The sequence below is a fragment of the Uranotaenia lowii genome, chromosome 2, assembly GCF_029784155.1.
Source record: "Uranotaenia lowii strain MFRU-FL chromosome 2, ASM2978415v1, whole genome shotgun sequence".
In the NCBI taxonomy this organism is placed as follows: domain Eukaryota; kingdom Metazoa; phylum Arthropoda; class Insecta; order Diptera; family Culicidae; genus Uranotaenia; species Uranotaenia lowii.
Window position 1 is genome coordinate 156604695 of NC_073692.1, and position 24895 is coordinate 156629589.

The 24895-nt window shown below is 38.6% G+C and overlaps 1 protein-coding gene across 2 annotated transcripts in view; it reads right to left on the minus strand.

Annotated features, from left to right (window-relative positions):
* Positions 1–8147: 8147 nt before the first annotated feature.
* Positions 8148–24895, minus strand: part of LOC129747787 (uncharacterized) — a 46873-nt gene continuing 30125 nt past the window's right edge. Inside the window, exons 1-3 of one of the 2 annotated variants that reach the window (XM_055742133.1) lie at positions 15905–16014; positions 14964–15760; positions 8148–9669 (exon numbers count right to left, since the gene is read on the minus strand). In XM_055742133.1, coding sequence (XP_055598108.1) covers positions 8405–9669; positions 14964–15756 — 2058 coding nt within the window. In that variant the 5' untranslated portion in view covers positions 15757–15760; positions 15905–16014 and the 3' untranslated portion in view covers positions 8148–8404. Of the gene's footprint in view, positions 9670–14963; positions 15761–15904; positions 16015–24895 lie in introns of those variants that run through there. The other variant, XM_055742132.1, reaches the window with a different exon arrangement.

Here is a 24895-nt window from a genome sequence, read left to right on the forward strand (position 1 = left end):
TGAAAATCACATGTTAATCATTTGAATTTTCATAATGCATATTAAACTATGTTTCAGAAAACCGAAAAAGTCCCACAAAGTCAATTTTTGGCAAAAAAAAATCTTGAACTGCGGTCCTTCCACAATCATTGATCACTTTACGTTTCCTTTTCCCACTAATTTTTCGTTTATCCGGGTGTTAGTAGACCAAATATCTAGCTTTGCGTGAATTTTAGTCACAAAATACTTCCTCTTTGAGTTCAAGTACCGTCAAACAGGGCATCATGTAACAGCGGGGTTAAATGCAACATTTGATTACTACAGCCCTGTTTTATTTTTAATATTATATAATGCAATCAAGTTGTCTTTTAATGCCTACAAAATGATGATGAAATAATTACTCACATCTTAAGTTAGTATTTTAAAGTTTTTCATTTTCATTCAAAATTTAAAAAAATTAAAAAAAAATTAAAAATAATTAAAAAATCGAGCAATAGATGTAAAAATTTTAACATTTTTCGATGCCGTAAAATACTTTCCCCAATATGACGGATTGGCTTAATGATAGCACCTACAAACTTTTTTTCTGGTTTAATTTTTCTGTAGTATTTTTTTAGTATTTTTTACCCCTAAATGTATGCAGCATCCTTATGTTCACAAAAATATTCAAAAATCAGTTTCAACAGATCCTAAATTTACTGAAATTGGTATTTTTATGCGTAATGGTTTTTATGGCATCAAAAATTTATCAAAAACAATACATTTATATACTTTTTCATTAGATTTTTCATTTAAAACTAAGTTTGTTGCATGTTATCAGTTTTTCTTAGTATAGTGAAAATCAAATGTATTTTGAAAATTAAGAATAACTGAAAAAACCAATAATTTTTCTGACTGCGCCAATTTGATATCCCATCAACCTTAAAATTTTAGATGTATAAAGGTTATGATTATCTGTGGACGTGGGTTATTTAGAAGCCATTTTAGTTGAAAGTGTTGCATGTTGCCCCAGTTGACGATATGTTATTATTTTAAATTTTGTTAAAAACAACGTTTTTCAAAAACGCATGCTTTGGTCAAAATTGTAGCCTGTAACAATTGTTAGTCACATAGAACTCCATGAAAAAGACTTGTTTCTGACAAACATTTAGGAACATTCTTTGCTAGTATAGGCTAGTAGGTATTGATTTTATTTCACGAATTCAAAACAATCTAAATCCAAAAAAAAATCTTGTTGATAACACCCTCGACACTAGCTAGCGGACTGCAAAATTAACTTTCAATGTTCAATCAGCACCACTATACTGCAGATGACTTATGCTACCTTTACCACCGTGGGGGAGCAATTTAGTTTCACCCGGTAAAGAACTTTCGGATCGGTTCTAAGCGTGACTTGTTTGGTTTGTTGTTTGATAGAGACTTATATTGAACCAAAGTATATTAGAATATATTGTTCTCATCTATTCCGGCTTGATGTTATTATCTTTTTGATTCATCTTCCAAAAAAAAACAGCTGGATACGAACCAAAGCGAACAGCACCATCAATTAATTACTTGGACGCACATTGTGTACACATTAGGAGTACTCTTTAGGTGACGCTCTTATAGAGCGCTCATTTCAATTTTGAGTGTTTTGTGAGTGACGAAAAACGCTCCCTGTGTGTATGGTCACTCCGCTCCTATCGACCGCTCTAGCTCCGCTCAAAACTAAATTCAAAGAGCGGAGCTGATTTTTGCACCGCTCTTGTTGGGCTCTGAAAAGAGTCCGAAGCCTGGTCCGCAAGAGTTAAGATTACTAGATAGCACTTCTATGGACACCGAATCGAATGCCCCTTTGATGTCCATAAATACTGCCCCCATCTGCACTTTTTGGGCAAACGCCAATTGAATGTCTGATGAAAGTAATGCTAGACAGTCGTTCGTACCCTTTCCTCTGCGGAATCCAAATTGAGTACTTGACAAGAGATTGTTTGATTCAACTCATTTATCCAGCCGAAAGAGAATCATTTTTTCGAGCAATTTCCGGAGACACGAGAGCATTGCGATCGGCCTATACGAATTGTAATCAGAAACTGGTATTCCCGATTTTTGAATGGCGATAACTTTCACCTGTCTCCATTCATGCGGCACAATGTTCCTCTCTAAACTCTTATTGAATAAATTCAACAAGCGTTTCTTAGCGGTATCTGGCAGATTCTTCAACAAGTTGAATTTGATTCTGTCCAGTCCGGGAGCTGAATTGTTACATGACCAGAGCGCAAGTGAAAGTTCGACCATCGAGAATTGATCCTCCGTTTCGAAACTATTCTCTGTATCCCGATAGTTTTTCTGAGCTGGTACTGCGTCTGGACAGACCTTTTTCGCGAACTGTGTCAGCCAACGACTCGAGCTTTCCTCACTTTCGTTCAAAGGTGTATGATTTCGCATGTTTCGAGCTGTTTTCCAAAGCGTGTGCAGAGACGTATCTCGAGATAACCCATCCACGAATCGCCGCCAGTACCCACGTTTCTTGCCCCTGATCAAGTTCTTGAACTTGCGTTCCAAGGACGACGTTGGAACTTCTCTGGCAATCCAGTTCTGCGAAACTCAACAAACGCCTTGCATTTTTCTCCTCGTGCGCGTGAGCAGTCTCCATCCCACCATGGAGTGGGAGGCCGTTTCTGTATCGTCGGATTGTCATTCCGTCTGACCTGTGCCCCGATTGCACAGTCCACAATTGTCCCGAACATAAAGCTGTACTCTGCCTCCGGAGGCAGTTCATCCGTTGAGTCGATGGCTTCAATGACACCTGATGCATACTTTTTCCAATCTATACCGTCAAACGGGGCATCATGCAACAGCGGGGTTCGATGCAACATTTATATAACACTACATTAAATCAATTTTTTATTTAATGTATTGTAATAAAGTTATCTTTTAATGATCACAAAATGATGATGACATAATTTCTCAAATCTTAAGCTAGTTTTCTTAAGTTTTTTATTTTTATGTGAAATTTGAAAAATCGAGCAATAAATGTACAAATTTTAACATTTTTTTATGCCGAAAAAAACTTTACCCAGTATGACGGATCGGCTTGATAATATTACCTGCAAACTTTTTACTGGTTTCCTCATGTTATACCAACATTGTTGGTGTAAAAATATTTTTCGAACAATCACCCAATTTTTTTAAATAAATATTTTTAAAATTCCGTTAGGTGTCTGGGGTTAAATGCAACAAAATGCAAATCAAAGAAATACCTTGTAAATCTCGTTTCCATGTGTTGGAATATGAATGTTTTGCATCACGCGTTTGTAAACATTGGAATTTCATTCATACAAACATTTATTTTAATGATTTCAGCTTTTAGAATTTTTCGTAGTATTATTTAACCCCTAAATGTATGCAGCATCTTCATTTTCAGAAAAAATCTGAAAATTAGTTATTACAGACCCAAAAACTACTGCAATTGGTGTTGTCATGCGTAATGATCTTTTAGGCATCGCTAATATATTAAAAACTATAAATTTTCGTACGTGTTCATAAGATTTTTCATTAAAAACAAAGTTTGTTGCATGTTACCCCATTTTCTAAGGAGGGTGAAAATCGCATGTTTTTAGAAAATTAAAAAAAACTGAAGACACCTATAATTTTTCTAACTACGCCAATTTGATACCCCAGCATCCTTAAAACTTTTGATGCATTAAGGGTAGGATTAATTGTGAACATAAGTTTTTTAGAAGCCATTGAAGTTGAAAATTGTTGCATGTTGCCCCAGTTGACGGTATTCTTTGTGAGGTCATAAGGAATATTGATTTCTTCGGATGGACTACGACCACTGGTGATAGAAATATTGATAGGCAAATGATCGCTTCCCTGAGGGTCTTGGATTACCTTCCACGTACAATCCAAGCTCAGAGAGGAAGAAGCTAAAGAAAGGTCTAAAATACTATGCTGTGATTGGGTTCTATTGATTCTAGTCACTTCCCCATTGTTTAAGACAGCCGTATTGAAGTCGTCGCACAGCTAATAGATAATGTTAGCACGATCATCATCACGTGAGCTACCCCAGCCCACGCCACGGGAGTTGAAATCTCCCAGAACTAACCGGGGTTCTGGAAGAAGTGAAACAATATTCGCCAATTGGTTCCGGCTCACGCTTAAATTTGGCGGAATATATACCGAGGCTAGGCAAAGGTCTTGGCCTTTAATTCTAGCTTGGCAACTGACGACTTCAATACCTGGAGATGGTTTTAGTGGAATACGATAGAAAGAGTGGCATTTCTTGATCCCCAAAAGAACACCACCCCCTCTTTGCCCATCTCGATCCAGGCGAATAATATTGTGACTATGGAAGTTGAAATCAATGTTTGGAGAGAGCCAAGTTTCGCATAAGGCGAACACATCACAATTCAAATTGTGTACCAATACTTTAAAGGAATCGAAGTTTGGTAAAATACTTCTGCAGTTCCATTGCAATACAGAAACAATTTCTCTTACCTCAGTGGACGAGTTATTCATTAAAAGAAATTGCTTCTGCGATGAGAGTCATAGTGCAAGCTTTCTTTTTCAAGACTTCTCTTAAAAGAGGTACAAACATATTAATCATAGTCCTCCAACCTGCTGGTACACTGAAAAAGTCCAGGATGAACGAAACAATTTCCGAAAATTTCATCTTACCATCAGACGAAAAGCTGGGAAAATCATTCGACGATGGATCAGATGCGGTTTCTCTGGGAATTGTTACATTCTTGTTAGTTACTGATGGTCCTGAATTCTGAAGGGAAGCCTGGGGTTTTGACTTCCCAGAAAGTGGAGGGAAGTCCTTCGGGGACGGATTGAAACCCGGAGGTCTCTGAATAGAAGGGGTAGAATTACTATTTCCACTTTGAGGATTTTTTGTTTTATTAACTTTCCTGGCAGCAAATCTGGGTTGTGTGTTAGTTGTGCGTTTCCTTTTTGGAGCCTGTGAAACATTTTTTTAAACAAATGGCCCAGCTGATGTTCCTTCGCATGAATCCTCCCCTTCGGATTCATAGTCACTTAGAAGGCCAAACTGGTTCTCTGAGACGATTGGCAAAGACTTTATCAGCATGTCTCTATATGATTTTTAGAGCGAGTTTTCAAAGAAGTCTTGATTTTTTCCCGGCGCGATATATACTTCGGACACGCCGAGAGAGCATGAGATTCCTCGCCTGTGCAATACAAACACTTGCTTACTGCTTGTATTTCACACGAAGTTTCCGCATGCTTCTCCCCGCACTTAGAGAAGCGTGCCCGATTGCAGCAGTAGGCGGCCGTATGATCCAACTGCTTGCAATTCTGGCAGAACATGACCGAAGGCACATAGAGTCTCACAGGTAGACGAACCTTCCCGATCGCAACGAAATCAGGAAGTGCAGTGCCGGAAAAGGTAACACGGTAGGAGTTCGACAGGGAAAATGTTCGTTCTTCCCCCTCGCCTGATGCTGATTTCAACTGACGCGCGTCCAGTACCTTGACCGTGGGGAGACCAGGGTCTTTGAATCGGCCAACCCCGGACTCCACAAGATCATCGACGGTCAAACACTCCACGGTTACCATTCCGTCGATTTTCACGTCACGAGCGGGAACGTAAACACGGTATTCGATCGTAAACTTCGGGTCACAAGCAATGGCATTTGCTTCCTTCACGCTACCAACAACAATGCGCATCTTGTGCGGTCTCATCGGCTGATAGCTGATTGCGGAAGGGCATCTCGTTAGCTTTTTCAACAGGGGAATGTTCTTGAGGAGTTGATAATGATGCGGAGTTGCCGAATACAAAGGGAACTAGGGAGATAGAGAGATTGTAGGGCTGCGGAGAGGAGGTAGTGGCATTTTCCGTATCCGATAGGTACATGGGTACATGTTCGACTAGTTCCTCGGAAACTATTTCCTCGGAACCATCCTCCTGAAAAGGGGGATCTTCCCCCGCCTCGCCATCGTCATCCATTAGCCGGAAACTTCCGACTTAATAGGTATCGGAGAACAAAACCTTGTACAAAATGTAATATAGTTAAAAAAAAAAGAATAAAATTAACTATAATAATATCTAAATAATATTATTTTAAGAGGTATTAATAACTAAAGCGAATAAGAAGTAAGGAACTATAACAAAAAAAAACCAAAAAACTTTTGGAAAAAAAAAATTAAAAAATATTTTTTTTGGACCACCCTAGGTGGACGAACCACCCTACACCAATCTGCTGCCGAATCAACAACGTGGTCTTTTGTTGTTGACCGATTAGTAGGGGAAAGGTTTCCTAAATGGGCCTATCGGGTTAAATGACCCTACGGCTGTTTGATGAAATGGCTGACTAGACAGCTTAGCTGACCAATGCAATTTGAGGGTGATACGCTTAGAACATAAGGCAAGAAAGAATTTAATGAATTTACAAACTCAAAAAAATTTAAAAAATCATACAAGGTTTTGATACATTTTGATGTAATATTTCGACTTTTGAAAATTATAAGTAAAGAAGCTTAAAACAAAAACTAGGATGGCTTTTGTTTCTAACTCAAATGAACTTAATAAATTAAATATTTTTCAGCTTTTGTGGAGGTTTAATAATGATTATATAGTGGAACAATAGAGTGTTTCTGTATGCCCCCATCATGTTTGTAAAATGCCTCCATCCTAAAATAACAGGTTAAATAGAATAAATAAATGATTTTTATCATTGAACCTTCAAATCTAAGCTCTTAATAACATCTTTAGAGAGAATTGAAGATCTAAAAACAGATTTGATAAAGTTTTTCTCATGGATGAACTGCCTCCATAGTATGGCAACCCTAACTTTTGTTTTATTCTATAAAATTATAATATGCATAGATTTTTATAAAACTTCAGTTTTGTCGTTCGGAAATTATTACTTTCTTGCAGTTTCAATGAAATTATACGGAAATATTGCTCAAAAAACAGAAATTTTGTTCAAAACATAAATAGGCGCATTTAGCCCGCACGGTTTGAGGTTCGGCATTTTAGACAACACTTACAATAAAATCGTTTTCTTGGAAACAGAAGAAAATTTTAACATAAAAATTACTTCATTGTATAGAAAACAGATGCCTGCACACGTGTATATAGTTTTTGTACACATATTCGATGTGATATTTGAGTAAATCAGTGTTCTGCTTAATAGGCGCATATAGCCCGCTCCTCCCCTACTGGTGGCTTTCTGCAGCAGCAGGGCCTTTTGTCTTCTGCTGTGCTGGAGGATCGATGATAATGATCAATGTTTCGATCACGAATTTCCGTAACGGTGTCCACTAAATGATTCTCTGGCACACTTTTCCACTTAGACTGTTCTTACGGTATACATACCCGGATAAACAGCTAAACTATACTTTTCACTCACTGCTGTTTGTTGTAAATAACACAAGAGGGAAAAACACGAACGTCTTCGACTGAAGATGCGAAACGAATGAAAACTGGCTTTCTGCGGCGAGGAAGGTGGACAAGGTGGCTGTACAAAATCTGATGGCAGGGGTTGAGCGTAAGGCCCGGAAATTCGGATTTGGAAAAGCGGAAGCCAAACTTAATATTTTTCTTGAATTTTATACTAAATTCAAATTAAAAGAAATTTAATTTGATTTTTTTAATAAACGATTTCACCGATTAACACGCGTTTTCCCTTGACCAAATTTTGACCGATCACCCTTTAGGGTTAAATATAGATCATCGATATAACGGCGAATGCTTCGGCCGTTGAGTTCCGTACGACAAGGAGTTCAAATAAAAATCACTTTACTCTGCGTAAACAGTTCCCTGTTGAGGCGGATATTGAATCTACAACACTGCTGACTAATGTGGAAAAAAGGTTCCTATTATGGTTTTTTCAGGTGTAGTAAAGCACACCGGGTCAGCTAGTGTCAATATATATTTTTGATTATTAACTTTGAATTGCAAGAATATCATAAAATTGGTTATGTTAATTTATTTTTCTTAAGTAAATTGTGAAAATGACTCGGTAAGACGTGACTTTTGAATGAAATTATTGGGAAAAGTATCACAGAAAATTGTCACAGAATTTTTAGTTTAAATCACAGAAAGTCAGGATTTTTTTTTCAAAACACAGACCTTTCTCATATGGTGAAAGTAAAAGGAATGTGATATTCAAAACGAAATAGCTTTTAATAAAATATTACGTTTATTGATTTCGACAACAAATTGCAATGTCCCAATTAAAAATTCGAATCAACAATAAGCTCTTCCACTCGACAGAACACTATTGTTCCAGGTTCTCAATCATTCCGATAGAAAACTGATTAGATGAATATACATACAATAACTTATTTCTACTCTATTACTCCGCGGTGTTCTATAGGAAAACGAACTTTCTCACTAGTTTTCTGAAACATACAAAAAATTGCTTCACGTTACAAAATGCTCCTAAACAGTTGATCCGAACGGGATCAGCCATTATCGGGTGCAGTAACAGTATAACTTCATCAGGAAATCGTCAACGCAGTAGCTCTGGCTTCCGTATCGATTTGTTCGACTCACACTTCCGGTCAGAGTTGTGCGATTGTTGGAGTTTATTCTGACCGTTGCTTCCATTTCGGCTCCGCCGGGTCTCGTCACGAAGCGTATACTGATATCACTGAATTGGTTCGCCGGTTTCTTGGAGAGTATCGCATCTGCAGATACTCCTATCCGAGAGTCCACAATAGCATGCAGATACAACGTTCCGCACTGTGGATATTTCTTCAACTTTTGGTTCAGATGGTTTATGGTATATCTGGTAGCAGCTATGACTCGATGATCGTTGGTTGGAATTGGTCTATGATCGTGACAGGTGCACCAATGGGCAACAATCCCAGCATCCTCACACGTTCGGTTATCAGAAATCGGCAAAAACAAGCTGATACCACGTGGAACTGGTTTCGATTCCTGTATTTCATACATGCGCTGCTTAAGATATTTGTGAGACAACGAAGACATACCTAGAAAGTCTTTCAGTGTTTCAAAAAAATCGAAATGCGATGTCAGTCGTTGACGGTTTTTGCGGATATTTGCATAAGCCTCCGGATATTTGGCTTGGAACCATTTCGGTAGCATAAAAAACAGCATTGGTTGGCGTTCTTCCATCATTCCTTGATATGTGTTCCTGAAGCTTCCCCATCGGATTCCATGATCACTCACCAATATTACCACCGATCTATCCAGAAACCCTTCCTGTTCCATGTTTTCCAGCAGCTGTCTGTACGAATTATCTATCAAAGCTGGATGGTTTAGCGAATCGTGGGTCATGGCGCATCCCCAAAGCAACGCAAATATCAATCGATTTTTCATCGATGACACCATCTTAGACCCGTATTCGGCTAGTATTTGTGTAGGATTGCGACCCCCAAGACACAACTTCGCGTTCAAAAACTTATTGTAACCGATATTGCTTTCTGCTCGTTTGAAAAAACTTCGCAGATAGTAGTCCGTTGGTTGACTGCTGAACCCTTTCCGGAGGTAATTGAATGTTTCCAGTCCGCTGATATCCTCGGCGTAGAAGGTTCTGTAACCTGCCTCCGCAAACCGCTTCCAAATGAACGGACACAAATCGAAGGTACTATTTGAAACAGAATTTGGAAGACAAACGGCTGCCAACTCGTCGACATCCAGCCCAGTGAGCATCGGCACCAGGTTGGGGTAGGTGTTGTCGGCAACCTTGTTGTACCCGAACATTTCCACGCCTGGAAGCACAAAGAAAAATTACAGTTCGAAATATTTGACTTCTATCTAGCTTTTTGAATGTTTTCCTGGACTAGGCCGTGCGATGGGGGGGTTTTTAAGGGTTATATGTTAACAAACATGTCAGAAAATTGGCTCGCCTCCGGCGGAATTCAATCCTTCACTTTAGGTCAAAAAATGTTAGTTGTAATTGCTTTTTGTATTGAAACTCAAATTTTGACACACACCTAGTCTTTAGAATGGAGTTTCTTTAGGAAGTGTTACTAAACAAGTTCAGAATCTATTCGTAATGAAAATTTTGCAAAAGCAGTAGAGGACATAAAACCCTACTTAAAGCCATTTTGGAAATTGACTAAAATTCTGAAAAAGCCCCAGAAGCCAATTCTTACTTTGAAAGATGGGGTTAAACTTTTTTTAACCAATGCAGAAAAAGCTCAAAAATTAGCCCAACAATTTGAGTCTGCTCATGCAATTAAACGTTGTTAGTCCAATAGATGCTCAAATTTCCATAGAATTTGATGATATTCTTTCTAAACAAAATGTATTTGAGTGTTCTTGTGAGACAAATATTGATGAACTTAAATTGATTTTCAAAAAATTTAAAAATATGAAAGCTCCGTGGGAAGATGGGATTTTCTTTATTCCTATTAAAAAGTTGCCCAAAAGCACTTCAAATTTTTTAGTTCAAATCTTCAATAAATGTTTTCACTTGGCTTATTTTCCAAATAAATGGAAAAATGCCAAAGTAACTTCAATTTTGAAACCTGGAAAAAGTGCTTCAGAGCCTTCAAGTTATCGACCAATTAATTTGCTTCCTTCTTTAAGTAAACTATTTGAGAGAGTTATTTTGAATAGAATGATAATTCACATGAATCAGAATTCTATTTTCCCTGATGAACAATCTGGTTTTCGTCATGGACATTATACTACACATCAACTTTTGAGTCTAACCAATATGATTAACGCTAGCAAATCTAATGGTTATGCAACTGGTGTTGCTCTTCTAGATATTGAAAAAGCTTTTGACAGTATTTGGTACAAAGGTTTAGTTGCTAAATTAGCTCGTTTTGATTTTCATATATATGTTTCTAATATGATTCAAAATTACTTGATTAGTCGAACTTAGCAAGTAAGCTATCAAAAAACATGCTCAGCAAGGACACCCATTAGAGCTGGTGTCCCTCAGGGCAGTATACTTGGGCCAATTTTATACAATATTTTAACTTCTGATCTTCCTGATGTATCAGAAGGAAAAGGCAAAAGATTATTTGCTGATGATACTTTGCTTTCAGCCAAAGGTTGAAATTTACGGGTGGTACGCAGTAGATTGCACCAAAATTTAAATTCCTTTTTGAATTACTTGAAAATGTGGAAAATTCATTTGAACTTTTTTGGCTAAACTGTCAAACATTACCAAAATTTTGATTATAAGGATTTTCAACAAATAATCAACTTTCCCAAGGAGGGCAAGTTATTCATGTACAATACGGAAAAGTTTTAAACCAAATTATGTTTCAGATATTTTAAACGCAAAAGTCAAATCGTATTGCAGTCTTCAACAAATTTGTTCATGAATTAAATTCTTTTATTACTTTCTTTTGAAATGTCTGAAATACTTTTCTTGTTGTCATACCTTTTCGAATATCTAAAAAATGGATACATTTTTTTTGAGACATTGTGTCTATGAAATCAGATTATCTAGGTAAAATATGTTTATTTTATTGAATGGAGGATTAAATTAAATTCAGAATCAGTTTGTTTTCTTTTATGTAGGTTTGTTGGTTCATTAGTTATCGATGGTTGCTCTCATTCCTGATTCATTTTCAAACTTATAAAAACAAAGAAGTGATAAACAAACTTTGAGTAAAATTCGAGTAAAATCTTCCAAAAATATCATTAAACCATAGGCACCAAAAAATATTGTTCTATTGAGTTATCAATAAAATTCAAGAATAAGTTTCTGAAATGATAAGATGGTTTAATTAAAAAAATAAATCTTTTAAAATGGTAATAACTAATCATTTTGTATTTATCTTCAAACAATTCAACCGACTTTTATAGTCCTACTATTGATTTTTTTTGAATTTTTTCATTAAATATGTTTTGAATTTCTGAACTTTTGTGTTCTTAAAACATAATCTTCTTTAAAGCCTATGAACCTAAATTTAACTATTTTAAGAAGAGAAATCACCGTGAGTTTGTTTTATGAAATTAATTTGCGGCTTTATCGGTGAGGGTTAAAGAGTTGAAATGAAAGACGGATAGAATTCAGAAGAAAATTCTAAGGTGGTGAAAAGATACAGTTAATTGGTGTGGGACAAAGAATTTAGTATGTGGTCAAGCTTCTATTTCAAATGCTCTTCGCTCTTTTCACCACCTTAGAATTTTCTTCTGAATTCTATCCGTCTTTCATTTCAACTCTTTAACCCTCACCGATAAAGCCGCAAATTAATTTCCTAAATTTAACGTTTATACCTTTTGTTCAATTCAGGGGCTTGAAATTTTAAACTATAAAACTTGTGCTTGAACATTTATAAACACTTATTTTTATTATTTCAAATCTTGTTTTTTGAATCGATCATGATTTTTATTTAATCTATGAAAAGTTTGAAAAATAATGTTAAGTGACATCTTAAAAGATTAATTTTAATGTGCAATGTAAGCTGAATTACTATTTGCTTTGTGCTTTCAATATTTACAACAAAACTTATTATTTACAAATGGTTTTATTAAGGCATTTTACTTATAAAGTTTTTATGGGCCGGGAGTATTTTTCCTAACTTTGAGTTAGTAAGAGGAGGGCAGTATACAACAAAACTTGGAGTTCCTTATTTTAAATTTTCCCTTATTTAAATTTTATCAATCAAGAAATCAAATTCTCCAACATATACTTTGTCAGTAGGGGGAATAAGGGCATAATGGTCACCTTAAGGAAAACGCTTATTTAACCTAGAAATCAGCTTTAGTATGTGAGTTACATAATTGTTTCGTATTAAGATACTAAAAACGTCTACTTCCATACTTAAAAAAGTAGATAAAAACTTTTAAAAATGCATTTTAAAAATTTTTAAAATAAAATTTTGAAAATAAATTACTGGAGGGGCATAATAAGCACGCACATAGATATTAGGTTATTATTGTGATCTTCAAATATGAATTTTTAGCCTTTTATTCAGATAACTAGAGAAATTTAAACATAAAAAATATCTCTGACTTTGGGTACGGACAAGGTAAATTGTCTATCATCGAGATATACAATTTAATTTTTTTCAATTTTAACAGGATCCTAAAAACAAAGCTGATGCGTTGTTGAACCACCCGGAATTCAGATTGTTTTTCATTATAGTGACAGTGTATGATGTAGTGATAGTGATTGTTATTGTGGAAGTGTTTTATTTGAAAATAAATTCAAATTTTTAATAATTTGTTTTATTTGAAAATAAATTCAAATTTTTAATAATTTGTGTTATTTTTATTACAGGGCTAAAAGTATGTCACTTTTAAGTAACTTTGTCACTTTTTCAGGCTGGTCACTCACAAGGTACTTTTTTTATTTGGTCCCTAAAGTTACTATTTTTTATATAGTTTCCTTACAACTGAGCTTATTTTCTTAAACTTTTTCTACTCATTATTAAAACATTATATTGTTTCACGAAAAGTGGTATGTATTCATTAGTTCATTATTAGGTTATTCGTTTATTATTTATTTGACGGGTTCCTTTTCTTTCCTTTTGAGTCCTGTGGGAATTCACACGACCTAAATTGAGAGAATGGCTCAGATTCAGTAAGGAAGATTATTGTTTTGTTTTGCTTTGATATATCGCTTACACTTCAACATTATATGGATGACAATTGGAATTTAAACAAAAATAGATTTTCGCCTAAAAAAGTAAGTGGTTTTTTGTTTATTTTAGACACTTTACTAACGTTTTGGCATTCGTGTCAAAACAAAATTCCTAAAGTGACACTATTACAACGTGTTTAACCAATATTTGAAGTGTTATGACTTTTAAAGCTTGAATTTGTTAAAAAAAAACTTAATTTTGATAAAATCAATCAAAATCTGTACAGTGCACTTTATCACATGGCAGGAAACATTCCATGCTTTAAATGCTCTTGGTTGTATTAATTGGAAGGGTAAACTTGTGAAAATCGAATATACTAGACATTTCATTTCTAAGTTCCCTTATTTCTAGACATTTTCGAATCATTTGAAAGATTGGTAGATAATACTTAGATTTCAAAACCTTTTCGAAATTTTCGATAACTTTCCGTATTTTTTGTACCTTTTTAGAGGTTTACTGATATATTTTCTACAATACTCCAAAAGGTGTTTCTTGGATGTATACAATATTTCTGAGGTGTTTCTTGGATGTGTTAATTTTTTTAAACAAATTATCCATTTTTGTAAGTAAATTCTCTTTGAGTTAGTTTTAAATTTGAAAAATTATATTCTACCTTGAAGATTAGTCTCGTAAAATCATTGAGCCTTTTTTTTGTTATTATCATCTTAAGTCATTTATTCGCTAAACTTCTTTAAGTCATTGTCAATCTTCTGTCAACATTTTGTCCTTTATCTTTTTTCAAGCCTCTATCATTGTTTTGTCACTTTTTCATGAGGACCTCCCAATTTATAATTTCATGACTCTTTCATGAATTGAAATTTCTATAAATGTAAATCTTAACTAAATTTCAAGTAAATTCTTTAAACTTTTCGTTTAACATGTGCTGTTTTTTATTTGCATTTGTAGATCTCTCACATATAACAATTTTGTTGAAAATTTTGGTGTCTGTTAATTTATTTCGAATTGTTAACTTTTTTTTCAATATAATTTTAAAGACTTTTTCAACTGTTTTAGTGACATTGGAAAAATTTAACACAAAAAACAGAACTCATACGCCCCAGAAAGCTGATTCACAAGGGAGCTGGAAAAGCACAATATAGGAAATCCTGCTTGGCAGATAGGATTGAAAAGTTTCAACATAAAACAATCTCACCAAAATCCATCGTCAGCCGACAGTGACTTCACACACTGATTACCTCCGGCAGCGTGTTGTTTGTGATGGACTCATCGAGTTTTCAATTCCTCTTCATCTTCACATTTCAAAACTATTAGGCACAAATTAAACTTTCGAAATTATGGTTCAAGATTCTTACAAAATTTTCAGCTGAAATTCTGAATCTGTGTTCTTTTTTTGTAAATTTTATTCACAAAAAAAATTAATAAGGTTTAATTTTGATTTTTTTTGTTTCAATTTTAAATCGATTTATGGAAAAAAAAAAAAGGAAATTTACCTTTCACTTTATCTATCACAAATTCTGCCGTCAGTGGCATTTGGCGATGGAAGTTCAGTCTCGATACACTGTCGAGACCCAGGATCACAATGTTGAGTTGCTCCGCCACACCACCTGTTTTGGCCTTAAATTTGTCAAAGGCTCGTTCAGCGCGTTGCTCAACGGCCGGTTTCAGTGGTACAAATACGAAAAAATCCTTATAAAAAATGGGTTTGCTAGGATGGTTGCAAACAACGATGATGAACTCGTGTTCCACCAGCATTCGTTCGCCGTATCGAAAGCAGCTGTCCGGTTCGATGAATTGGTCCACGTCGTTGTTTTTCCGCTCGAACGGAAGACCGCAACAAGTGATCAGGCTAGCGTTCTGAACACCGTAGTACTTGTCGGCCTCTTCGTCGGTCAGATGAAACCAAACCGAACTGCTGTCCGATTCCAGCAGCGGTGGAGTGCAATTCAGGGGGTCTTCCTTTTTCAAGTACTTTTCGATGTACGAGTCCACTATCGGAAGACTGGGCATCTTACAGCCCTTGGTGTTGACGAAATACGAATTGTTGTAGTTGAAATACTGCTCGTCGTCTCCGGTTAGAAACGTCTCGTGTACGTAGTGTGCCCCGGAACCGTCACCGTACATCAGCCAAGGTAAACTAATGGTATACAGGAACACCAGCAATATGGTTGCCAATATGATGGCCAACTTGCAGCGAGCTTTTCTTGAGGGAATCCTCAGGCTACGAGTGCTTCCCGATGCACTGCCGCGGGCCATCAAAGTCCGATAGTCAACTCCTTTTGGCATGGCTCTGAAAGAAAGGAAAATTAAAGAAAGTTATTTGTTGGAAGGACATACACAAAGTATCAGTTTTAATTCTGATGTTAGATTCTATTATGAACTAGCCGAGAATTGGCGGAAAATGAACTACGGTCATCAAACTGTAAGCAATTACCATTGCATGAGAAAATTGCCTTGACGAAAAGTTTAAACTTTAAGGAACAACCATATTTTCAGCTTGAATTGATTTGCGATGGAACAAAAAAATCTAATCATAAAATTTGAAGCTATTCTCGGAAATCTTGCATACTTTGTTTTTTTAGTCCCTCCACAAAAGCTTCATTGAGCAAGTTCACTTGTGTTGGAAAAAATTGGTTGAAATTTTGACACTTGTAGCACATTTTGAAAATTTTACCATGCAAAAATGATTCCAAGTTCTTTGAGCGTTGTATTTTTTACAGCACTGTTTCTATTTCAGCCGTGTGTGATGGAAATTTTCAAAAAATGTCAAAATTTCTACCAATTTTTCCCAACACCAGTGAATTTGCTCTTATGAGACAATAAGCATCCCGAAAATCAATTGAGTAGAAGCATTTCTAAATCGTGTAGATCAAACGGTACGGTTATCTCAAATTGGTTTAGAATGCACAACTCACTCCTTCATGAGATGAAGTTTATAATTAAAACTTTTCCAATTTCACACCTTACATTAACTTATTTTTCAAGGTGTATGCATTCGAGCTTAGGCTGATAAACCTTTATCATGGGCAACTTTTTACTATGTTTATGGTTCATGAAGGCCTTTTTAACTTCACTCGATAATCAAGAAGAAAAAGTCCATACCTCATTCAGAATCTAAAAGAAAAATTTCTAGCAAACAGATACACTACCCTAAGCGTAAAATTTTTCCAGTAAACGAATGTGACTAGAGTCAACATTGCCGCATTCGAATGCCATTTATAGCCGGAAATCAACTGTAAAGAAGTTCACCGGACATTGACAATAGCAGCTAAGCTTCAAACCGGGAATAGGATGAAATTGCTGCTTCTTTTCGATTCACATTTGGATCGGAGTTGGATCCGGAAAATAAATAAAGTAGATTCCTAACATGGAAGCGACCTATCTACACCTACCTCCAAGCAGTGGATACCGTCTTACTCGAAGAGGAAATAAATGGGAAAAGGATTAGCACTTGCTCTCGGGATTTTATTTTTGAGTAAACATGCTCCTTCTTCCTTCAATGTAGCAATCAAAGCTCGGGGAAAAGGTTCTTTTTCTCGTGTCTGTTTACTGTGCCGAAATTAACCGAGCTATATTTTTGGACCAGGCATCGTTTGAGTTTGGGCGATAATATTTATATCATAAAAATGAAAAGAAAAACACAAATCAGTGTTTGTAAAGAATTTGGTCGGGATTTCACTAAATACTAAATATACGAACTGAACGCCATCAGTGTTTATTCGAGGCTCTTGAACTTTATGTACAGACATTTTATCTCTTCGAGGAAACATCAAGTTTTATTGAGATCCTGTATGTGTTTGTGTTCGTTTAAAAAAAAAAAAGTTAAATTCTTCGACAAAGTTGATCAGTGGAAAATTTCCTTTGGAGAATTAATAATTGACACAAAAATCATAAGCAGGCTCGTCTCCACAGAAGAAACAAAAATGATGTTGATTTTCCAGTTCAAAATATTCAAATTTCCCATACAAACCTAAAAGTTCAAATTTACTCATATAAACGATATTTAAAAATTCTGCAAAAAATCATGGATAAAGTTTTTTAGACCCCAGGGTCTGAGAAATTGAAAAAAATGACCCCAAATCGACTAAGTCTACCAGGCCATTGATCTCTCCATAGAAGGATAGGACATTTGGTTTTCAGCATACTAAGATCTCACGAATAAATCTTTCTGACATAAACTATTGTCAATGCAATTGAAATACGAAGTTTTTGCACTGGTGATTAGCAACCTTGCCAACCAGCAACAATGATAAATGACATACACTTCCGGCCAAAAGTTTGGGATCATCCCCCCAAAAACATAAAAATTTTGATCAGCCATCTTTTTTCATATTGGAATTCGTTTGATCTCATGCAAGAGATCGTGAGCAAACGTTCTTTGTATGTATTTGACAAAATGTTAATATTGACTTAAATTTAGCTCAAAGTTGGGAATTTTTCTAAAACCGAACTTGAAATTCAAACCAGATCATCACAGGGTGGGGTGAACCAAAATTGTTTTGATAACTTTTGCTGCACTTTTCTGTGAAATCTCAAGATGTCCATACGATGTAATGAGTGTTGCATTCGATGTAATTAAAGCTCACGCGAGAAATGTATTTTAATAAGTATAAAAAAGGATTCGAATGCAGCTTCAATTTTGAAATTTTGTTAAGTTCAGTTTTTGAAAAATGTCCCAACTTTAAGCTAGATTTAAGTTCTCTGTGATTTACGCCATATAAACTCAATATTAACAATTTTCATAAAACATTCAAATAGAAATAAGGTTTTGCTCACGATCTCTTGAATGAGATCAGAAGAATTCCAATATGTCATAAGATGGCTGAGCTATGGCTGAACAAAATTTTTGTGTTTTGTGGGGATGATCCCAAACTTTTGGCCGGCAGTGTATGAATTCACCTCGACAATCGGCAACCCTTTCTGTTGTTTAATTCCGACACTTCTCAGATGTTTGAAAGATGTCAGGTCAACTTTTGAAAAAACTAGCAACTACAATCGGATGTCCACTGAAGGATGGTGATGTCACCGAGGTGAAAAGGTTATTGAGCAAAAATTCATCGATGAGAACTACACCAATACTTGTTACGTTTGAGCGTACACAAACCAAAAAGTTGCTTTTCCAAAAGAAACGTGAACGGGGAGTTCTACAGGCATCGCAGATCGATGAGATTTTTGCTGGATCTTCGAACAAAGTGACAATTCGAGATAAATTGACTACTCTCGGGAAAGAATTGCTGTCCGAAGCGAAGAGCATGCAGAGTGAGCTCGGCATTAAGTTTGTTTGGCTTGGACGAGATGGAAAAATCCTGTTCAAGCGCCATGAAGGGGCAAAAATTGAACAAATTGGGAACCGGAATGATATATGCGTGCTTGTCAAATCGACGCAGAAGCGCTGTTTGAATCACTCACTCGACATGGGAACATCAAACACCACACTGCCGGAAATGTCTTCACCAAAACGTGTTGCTGGGTTCAGAGAACTGTAAAAAACGATATTGTTCCTATTTGTACCTGTATAAAATTATAATAATGATTGATTCAAATAAAATATATTACACGATTCGTTAGATTCTTTGTATACAAATAACCGAAATAAAAACAATCGTCACTTCTTAAAAGTTCTGTAACTTAACATCAGAGGCCTTAACGATCCAAATAAGTTGGATTCCTTAAAAATGTTGTTAGAATTTCCTGCGTCTATCGAAGTCTTAGTTCTTGGTGAGACATGGTTCAGAAAGGAGAAAAAGTACCTGGCCGCTATTGATGGATATCGCAGCTTCCTTTCCTGTCGTCCTGATTCTAGCAGCGAGGGACTTGCTGTTCTTGTAAAAGAGTCCCTTATTGTCTCAGAGATCGAAAATTTACATATTGATGGCTTTCACTAAACCAGGTTGCTCGCCAATCGACGTCCATGCCATACCGACCTCTTTCTCAAAATGTACAGTTTTTTCGACAAACTTGATTCCGTATTTGCATCCTTGAAGTCAAATTCCCATTTTTTTGCCGGTAGGTGACATGAACATTCCAATCAATAAAACGAATTGCCCCGTAGTCGACCAGTACGTAGATCTTCTAAGCTGTTACGGATGTCGAGTATCGAATACATTTATAACCCGTCCAGCAAGCTGTAACATTCTGGATCACGTTGTTTGCCCAGATTTATTATTCGAACAAATATTAAATGAAACAGTTCCACTCAATATTAGCGACCACAGCATGGTTTTGACCACCTTGAATCTTGAAAAAATCGATAGTTCTCAGCAAGTTGGAAAAAGTAGTGGTGCAACATGAAAAACTTAACGAAGCGTTTCGTGTAGAGTTTTATAACCTTTAAGCGAACAGCCCTGCCGAAAAACTAGAAAAGCTCAGTACATATTGTATGATCAATTAAAAGAAAAATACTCAAAAACGAAATCGATCGAAGCCAAGGTCAAAGGATATTGCCCGTGGATGTCGCTAGACGTGTGGAATCTGAGGCGAATGAAAGAAAAAGCTCTTGTACGTAGCAAAAAGTACCCTGCTAACGATGAATTCAAAAATGCTTTGATGCTAGTATCGAAAAACCCCATTCGTGCCAAAGCTGAGGCAAAGAAAATTTATTACGACAAACTATTCCACAACTCGAATCAGAAAATTATGTGGAAAAACTTGAATCTCTTGATAGGAGCGAATTAATCGAAAAGGGAGTATGCTAAAGTTAGAGCTAAATGGATTGGTAACGGCGGAAGGAAAACCCTTAGCCAATGCATTCAATAACTATTTTTGTAACATTGGGGCTCAACTCGTGGCCACAATCCCGAGAAATTTCCATAGTTATTATTTATTTATTTACATAGTATTCCGTCTCACGACATAACTTGACGAACATAATTCCTAAAATTCACTCGGTCCATGGCAACCGTTCTCCAATTTCTCGGGCACCCCACGTTCGCCAGATCACGCTCCACTTGGTCTAACCACCTCGCTCGTTGCGCCCCCGCTCGTCTTGTTCCTACCGGATTCGTAGCGAACACCTGTTTTGCAGGACAATCGTCCGGCATTCTCGCAACATGTCCCGCCCAGCGTATCCGGCCAGCTTTCACCACCTTCTGGATACTGGGTTCGCCGTAGAGTCGCGCGAGCTCGTGGTTCATCCTTCGCCTCCACATTCCGTTCTCCTGTACGCCGCCAAAGATGGTTCTTAACACTCGTCGCTCGAATACCCCGAGTGTACGCAGGTCCTCCTCGAGCAATATCCATGTCTCGTGCCCGTAGAGAACAACCGGTCTAATGAGCGTCATATACAGGTTACACTTCGTGCGAGGGCTAAGTCTTCTCGATCGCAGTTGCTTGTGGAGTCCATAGTAGGCACGACTTCCGCTGATAATTCGCCTCCGGATCTCACGGCTGGTGTCATTGTCTGCGGTCACCAGTGAGCCGAGATAGACAAAGTCTTCGACTATCTCCAGCTCGTCGCCGTCGATCGTGACCTTGTTATTACTGGACAAGCGGGTTCGGTCGGTCTCGGATCCGCAGGCCAGCATGTACTTCGTCTTGGACGTATTAATCATCAACCCAATCCTTCCTGCTTCGCGTTTCAGTTTGCGGTAGATCTCCTCCACCGCCGCAGATGATCTGCCGACTATATCAATGTCATCGGCAAAGCAGATAAGTTGACTGGATCTGTTGAAAATCGTGCCCCGCATTTCGCCCACCGCTCGTCGAATAACACCTTCTAGCGCCACGTTGAACATCATGCAGGATAGACCATCACCTTGTCGAAGCCCCCTGCGCGATTCGAATGAACTCGACAATTCACCCGAAATCCGCACACAGCACTGCGTTCCATCCATCGTCGCCTTGATCAGTCTGATAAGCTTCCCGGAAAAGCCGTTCTCGTCCATGATTTTCCATAGCTCGTTACGGTCGATCGTGTCGTATGCGGCTTTGAAGTCGATGAATAGATGATGCGTAGGGACTTGGTGTTCACGGCATTTTTGGAGGATTTGCCGTAATGTGAATATCTGGTCCGTCGTAGACCGTCCCTCCATGAAGCCGGCCTGATGACTTCCCACGAATCTGTTTGCTTGTGGCGTGAGGCGGCGGAGTAGGATTCGGGACAACACTTTGTAGGCGGCATTGAGGACAGTGATCGCTCGGTAGTTCTCACAGTCCAATTTGTCGCCCTTCTTGTAGATGGGGCATATTACCCCTTCCTTCCACTCCTCCGGTAGCTGTTCTATGTCCCAGATCCGGATTATCAACCGGTGTAGGCAATCGGCCAACCTGTCCGGGCCCATTTTGATGAGTTCAGCTGCGATGCCATCCTTCCCAGCCGACTTGTTTCTATTCAGCTGGCGAATGGCTTCCTTAACTTCACTCGTCGTTGGGAGTGGCTCCTCTTCGTCGTTGGCTACGCCGGCAATGTACCTTCCCCCACCGTCTTGATCTCCTGCATGTGCGCCGTTCAGGTGTTCATCGAAGTGCTGCTTCCACCTATTGATCACCTCACGATTGTCCGTCAGGATACCCCCGTCCTTATCCCGGCACATTTCGGCTTGCGGCACGAAGCCTTTGCGGGATGCGTTGAGTTTCTGATAGAACTTTCGTGTTTCTTGGGAACGATGCAGCTGCTCCAGCTCCTCGAGCTCCTCCTCCTCCAGGCGGCGCTTTTTCTCCTGGAAAAGTCGAACTCGCTGCCTCTTCCGCTGTCGGTGATTTTCCACATTTCGACGGGTGCCTCTTTGCACTACTGCCGCCCGCGCGGCATTCTCTTCGTCCATCACCCTCCTACACTCCTCGTCGAACCAGTCGTTCCGTCGAGATCGCTCCACATAACCGATGACGTTCTCCGCAGCACTGTTGATGGCTGTTTTGATGGTATCCCAACAGTCCTCGAGAGGGGCTTCGTCAAGCTCGCCCTCTGCCGGCAGCGCTGCTTCGACCGATTGCGCGTAGTCTGCCGCGACCTCAGGTTGCTTCAGTCGCGCGATATTTAACCGAGGCGGGCGCCGGTTTCGCGTGTTGTTCACTACGGAGAGTTTTGGGCGCATCTTCACCATCACCAGATAATGGTCCGACTCGATGTTGGCGCCCCGACAGGATCTGACGTCGATGATGTCCGAGAAGTGCCGGCTGTCGATCAAAACGTGGTCGATCTGTGATTGAGTTTGGTACGGTGATCTCCAGGTGTACTTGTGTGGAAGGCGGTGCTGAAAAAAGGTACTACGTACGGCCATTCGTTTGGAGGCGGCGAAATCAATGAGTCTGAGGCCGTTTTCGTTGGTCAGCTGGTGCGCGCTGAACCTTCCAATTGTCGGTTTAAATTCCTCCTCCTGGCCAACCTGAGCATTGAAATCCCCGATGCCGATCTTGATATCATGTTTTGGGCAACGGTCGTATTCACGCTCCAGCTGCGCGTAGAATTCGTCTTTGTCGTCACCGGTACTTCCGAGGTGAGGGCTGTGCACGTTGATGATGCTGATGTTGAAGAACCGGCCCTTGATTCTCAACCGGCACATTCGTGAGTTGATCGGCCACCACCCGATCACGCGCTTTTGCATCTTTCCCATCACTATAAAAGCTGTTCCAAGCTCGTGTGTGTTGCCGCAGCTCTGGTAGATGGCACGACCATCTGGATACGTTCGTACCGTGGAGCCCTTCCAGCATACCTCCTGCAGCGCTACGATGTCGAATTTGCGGCTCTTCAATTCGTTGGAGAGCACGTGGGTACTGCCCACAAAATTTAGAGATCGGCAGTTCCATGTTCCAAGTTTCCAATCGCTAGTCCCTTTTCGTCGCGTGGGTCTTTGCCGATTTCCATCCGAAATTTGTTGTTCGTTATTCGTTGCTTATGTTTTTTAGTAGTCACAGGCTCGCAAGGCCCGCAGCTAACCCCACTATCTCGCAGGAGGACCGTCGTGATGTTGCTGTTTTGGGTCCCGAACACCACCAGGACGTTGTTGCACTCCGCACGCCGCCCCTAACATGGAGAACAGACGCGTACGAAGCCCCCTAACTCATTCTGCATGCGACCAAAGCATCCACCGGGGTTGGGTACCCGATATCCGCTAAGGTTGCTCGCACCCCCGAGCATTTCCATAGTAATGAACATCGATACATCGGAAGCGGTAATAGTATTTATCTATCTTCATCCAGCAACAGAACAAGAAGTTATTCTGAAAATTAACAAGCTTGATTCTTCTTCCGGGACCAGATGGGATTCCAGCGCACTTTGTCAATGCGAATCATATCTTTGTGGCTTCTTGTTAAAGGATATTTTTAACGACTGCATACAGAACGGTGTATTCCCAGAATTCCTGAAAATGGCACGAGTTTTACCGATCTTTAAAGCAGGAAATAAAACGGATCGTAGTAACTATCGCCCAATTTCAATACTATCGGTCTTTAGTAAGATCCTAGAACAGCTTATAGCAGATCGTGTCACGCAATTTCTAAATCACCATAAACTACCTACTGTATAGCTATCAATACGGATTTCGTGAAGGATCGAGTACTCAAACAGCAGCAACCAAACTAGTTGATGCCATTTACACTGCTCTGGATAATCGCAAATTTATGGGCGTGCTATTCTTGGACCTAAAAAAGGCTTTTGACACCATCGATCACTCAATTCTCCTTCAAAAACTGGATGCTCATGGAATCAGGGGTAACGCGAACTCCCTACTTGCTAGTTACCTAGCTAACAGGAGGCAATACGTCCAAGTCAATCAAGCAACAAGTGACCTTGGAGAACTTCCAGTTGGGGTTCCTCAAGGAACTTATGGCCTCTCCTGTTTATCATCTATCTTAACAATTTGCATGAGTTAAATTTGTATGGTAAACCCAGGCTGTTTGCTGACGATACATCGTTATCAATAACTTCCCAGATGTCAACTGATTTGGAAAAGCTGAAAGCGTTTTTCGACGCCAAACTTCTCTCGCTGAACCTAGATAAAACCAAATATATGATCTTCAGATCAACGAATCGCCTGTCTGTGGACCACTCTCAGTTAAAAATTGATCAAACCACGATTGAACAAGTTAAAACGTTCAAGTATCTGGGTCTTAACTTTGACGAGCGTATAAGATGGAACGTACACGTAAATGGCCTTCGAAAAGAATTAAGTGCAATACACAGTATCATCAGGAAAATATCGAGGTTCGTACCAACCAAACAGTTTGCCAGCAGATCGTGGCCAACGTTCAGGAGATCGAATCCCGGTCGTGACATAACCTGGCACACATAGTATGATGAAGGTTGGCGGTTTTAGCATTAGTGAAATGCTAGCCGGGTATACCTTGGAATTGTACGCCTCAATGATGCAGCACATGCATGTGGATGGATCTTTTCAAGGGAACTTAGATTGCACTTGGAGATCCTACCTAGTTATGTGTATGCTCGTAGTGCTACCGGTAAACAATTGCAACTTCAACCAATAGAGCA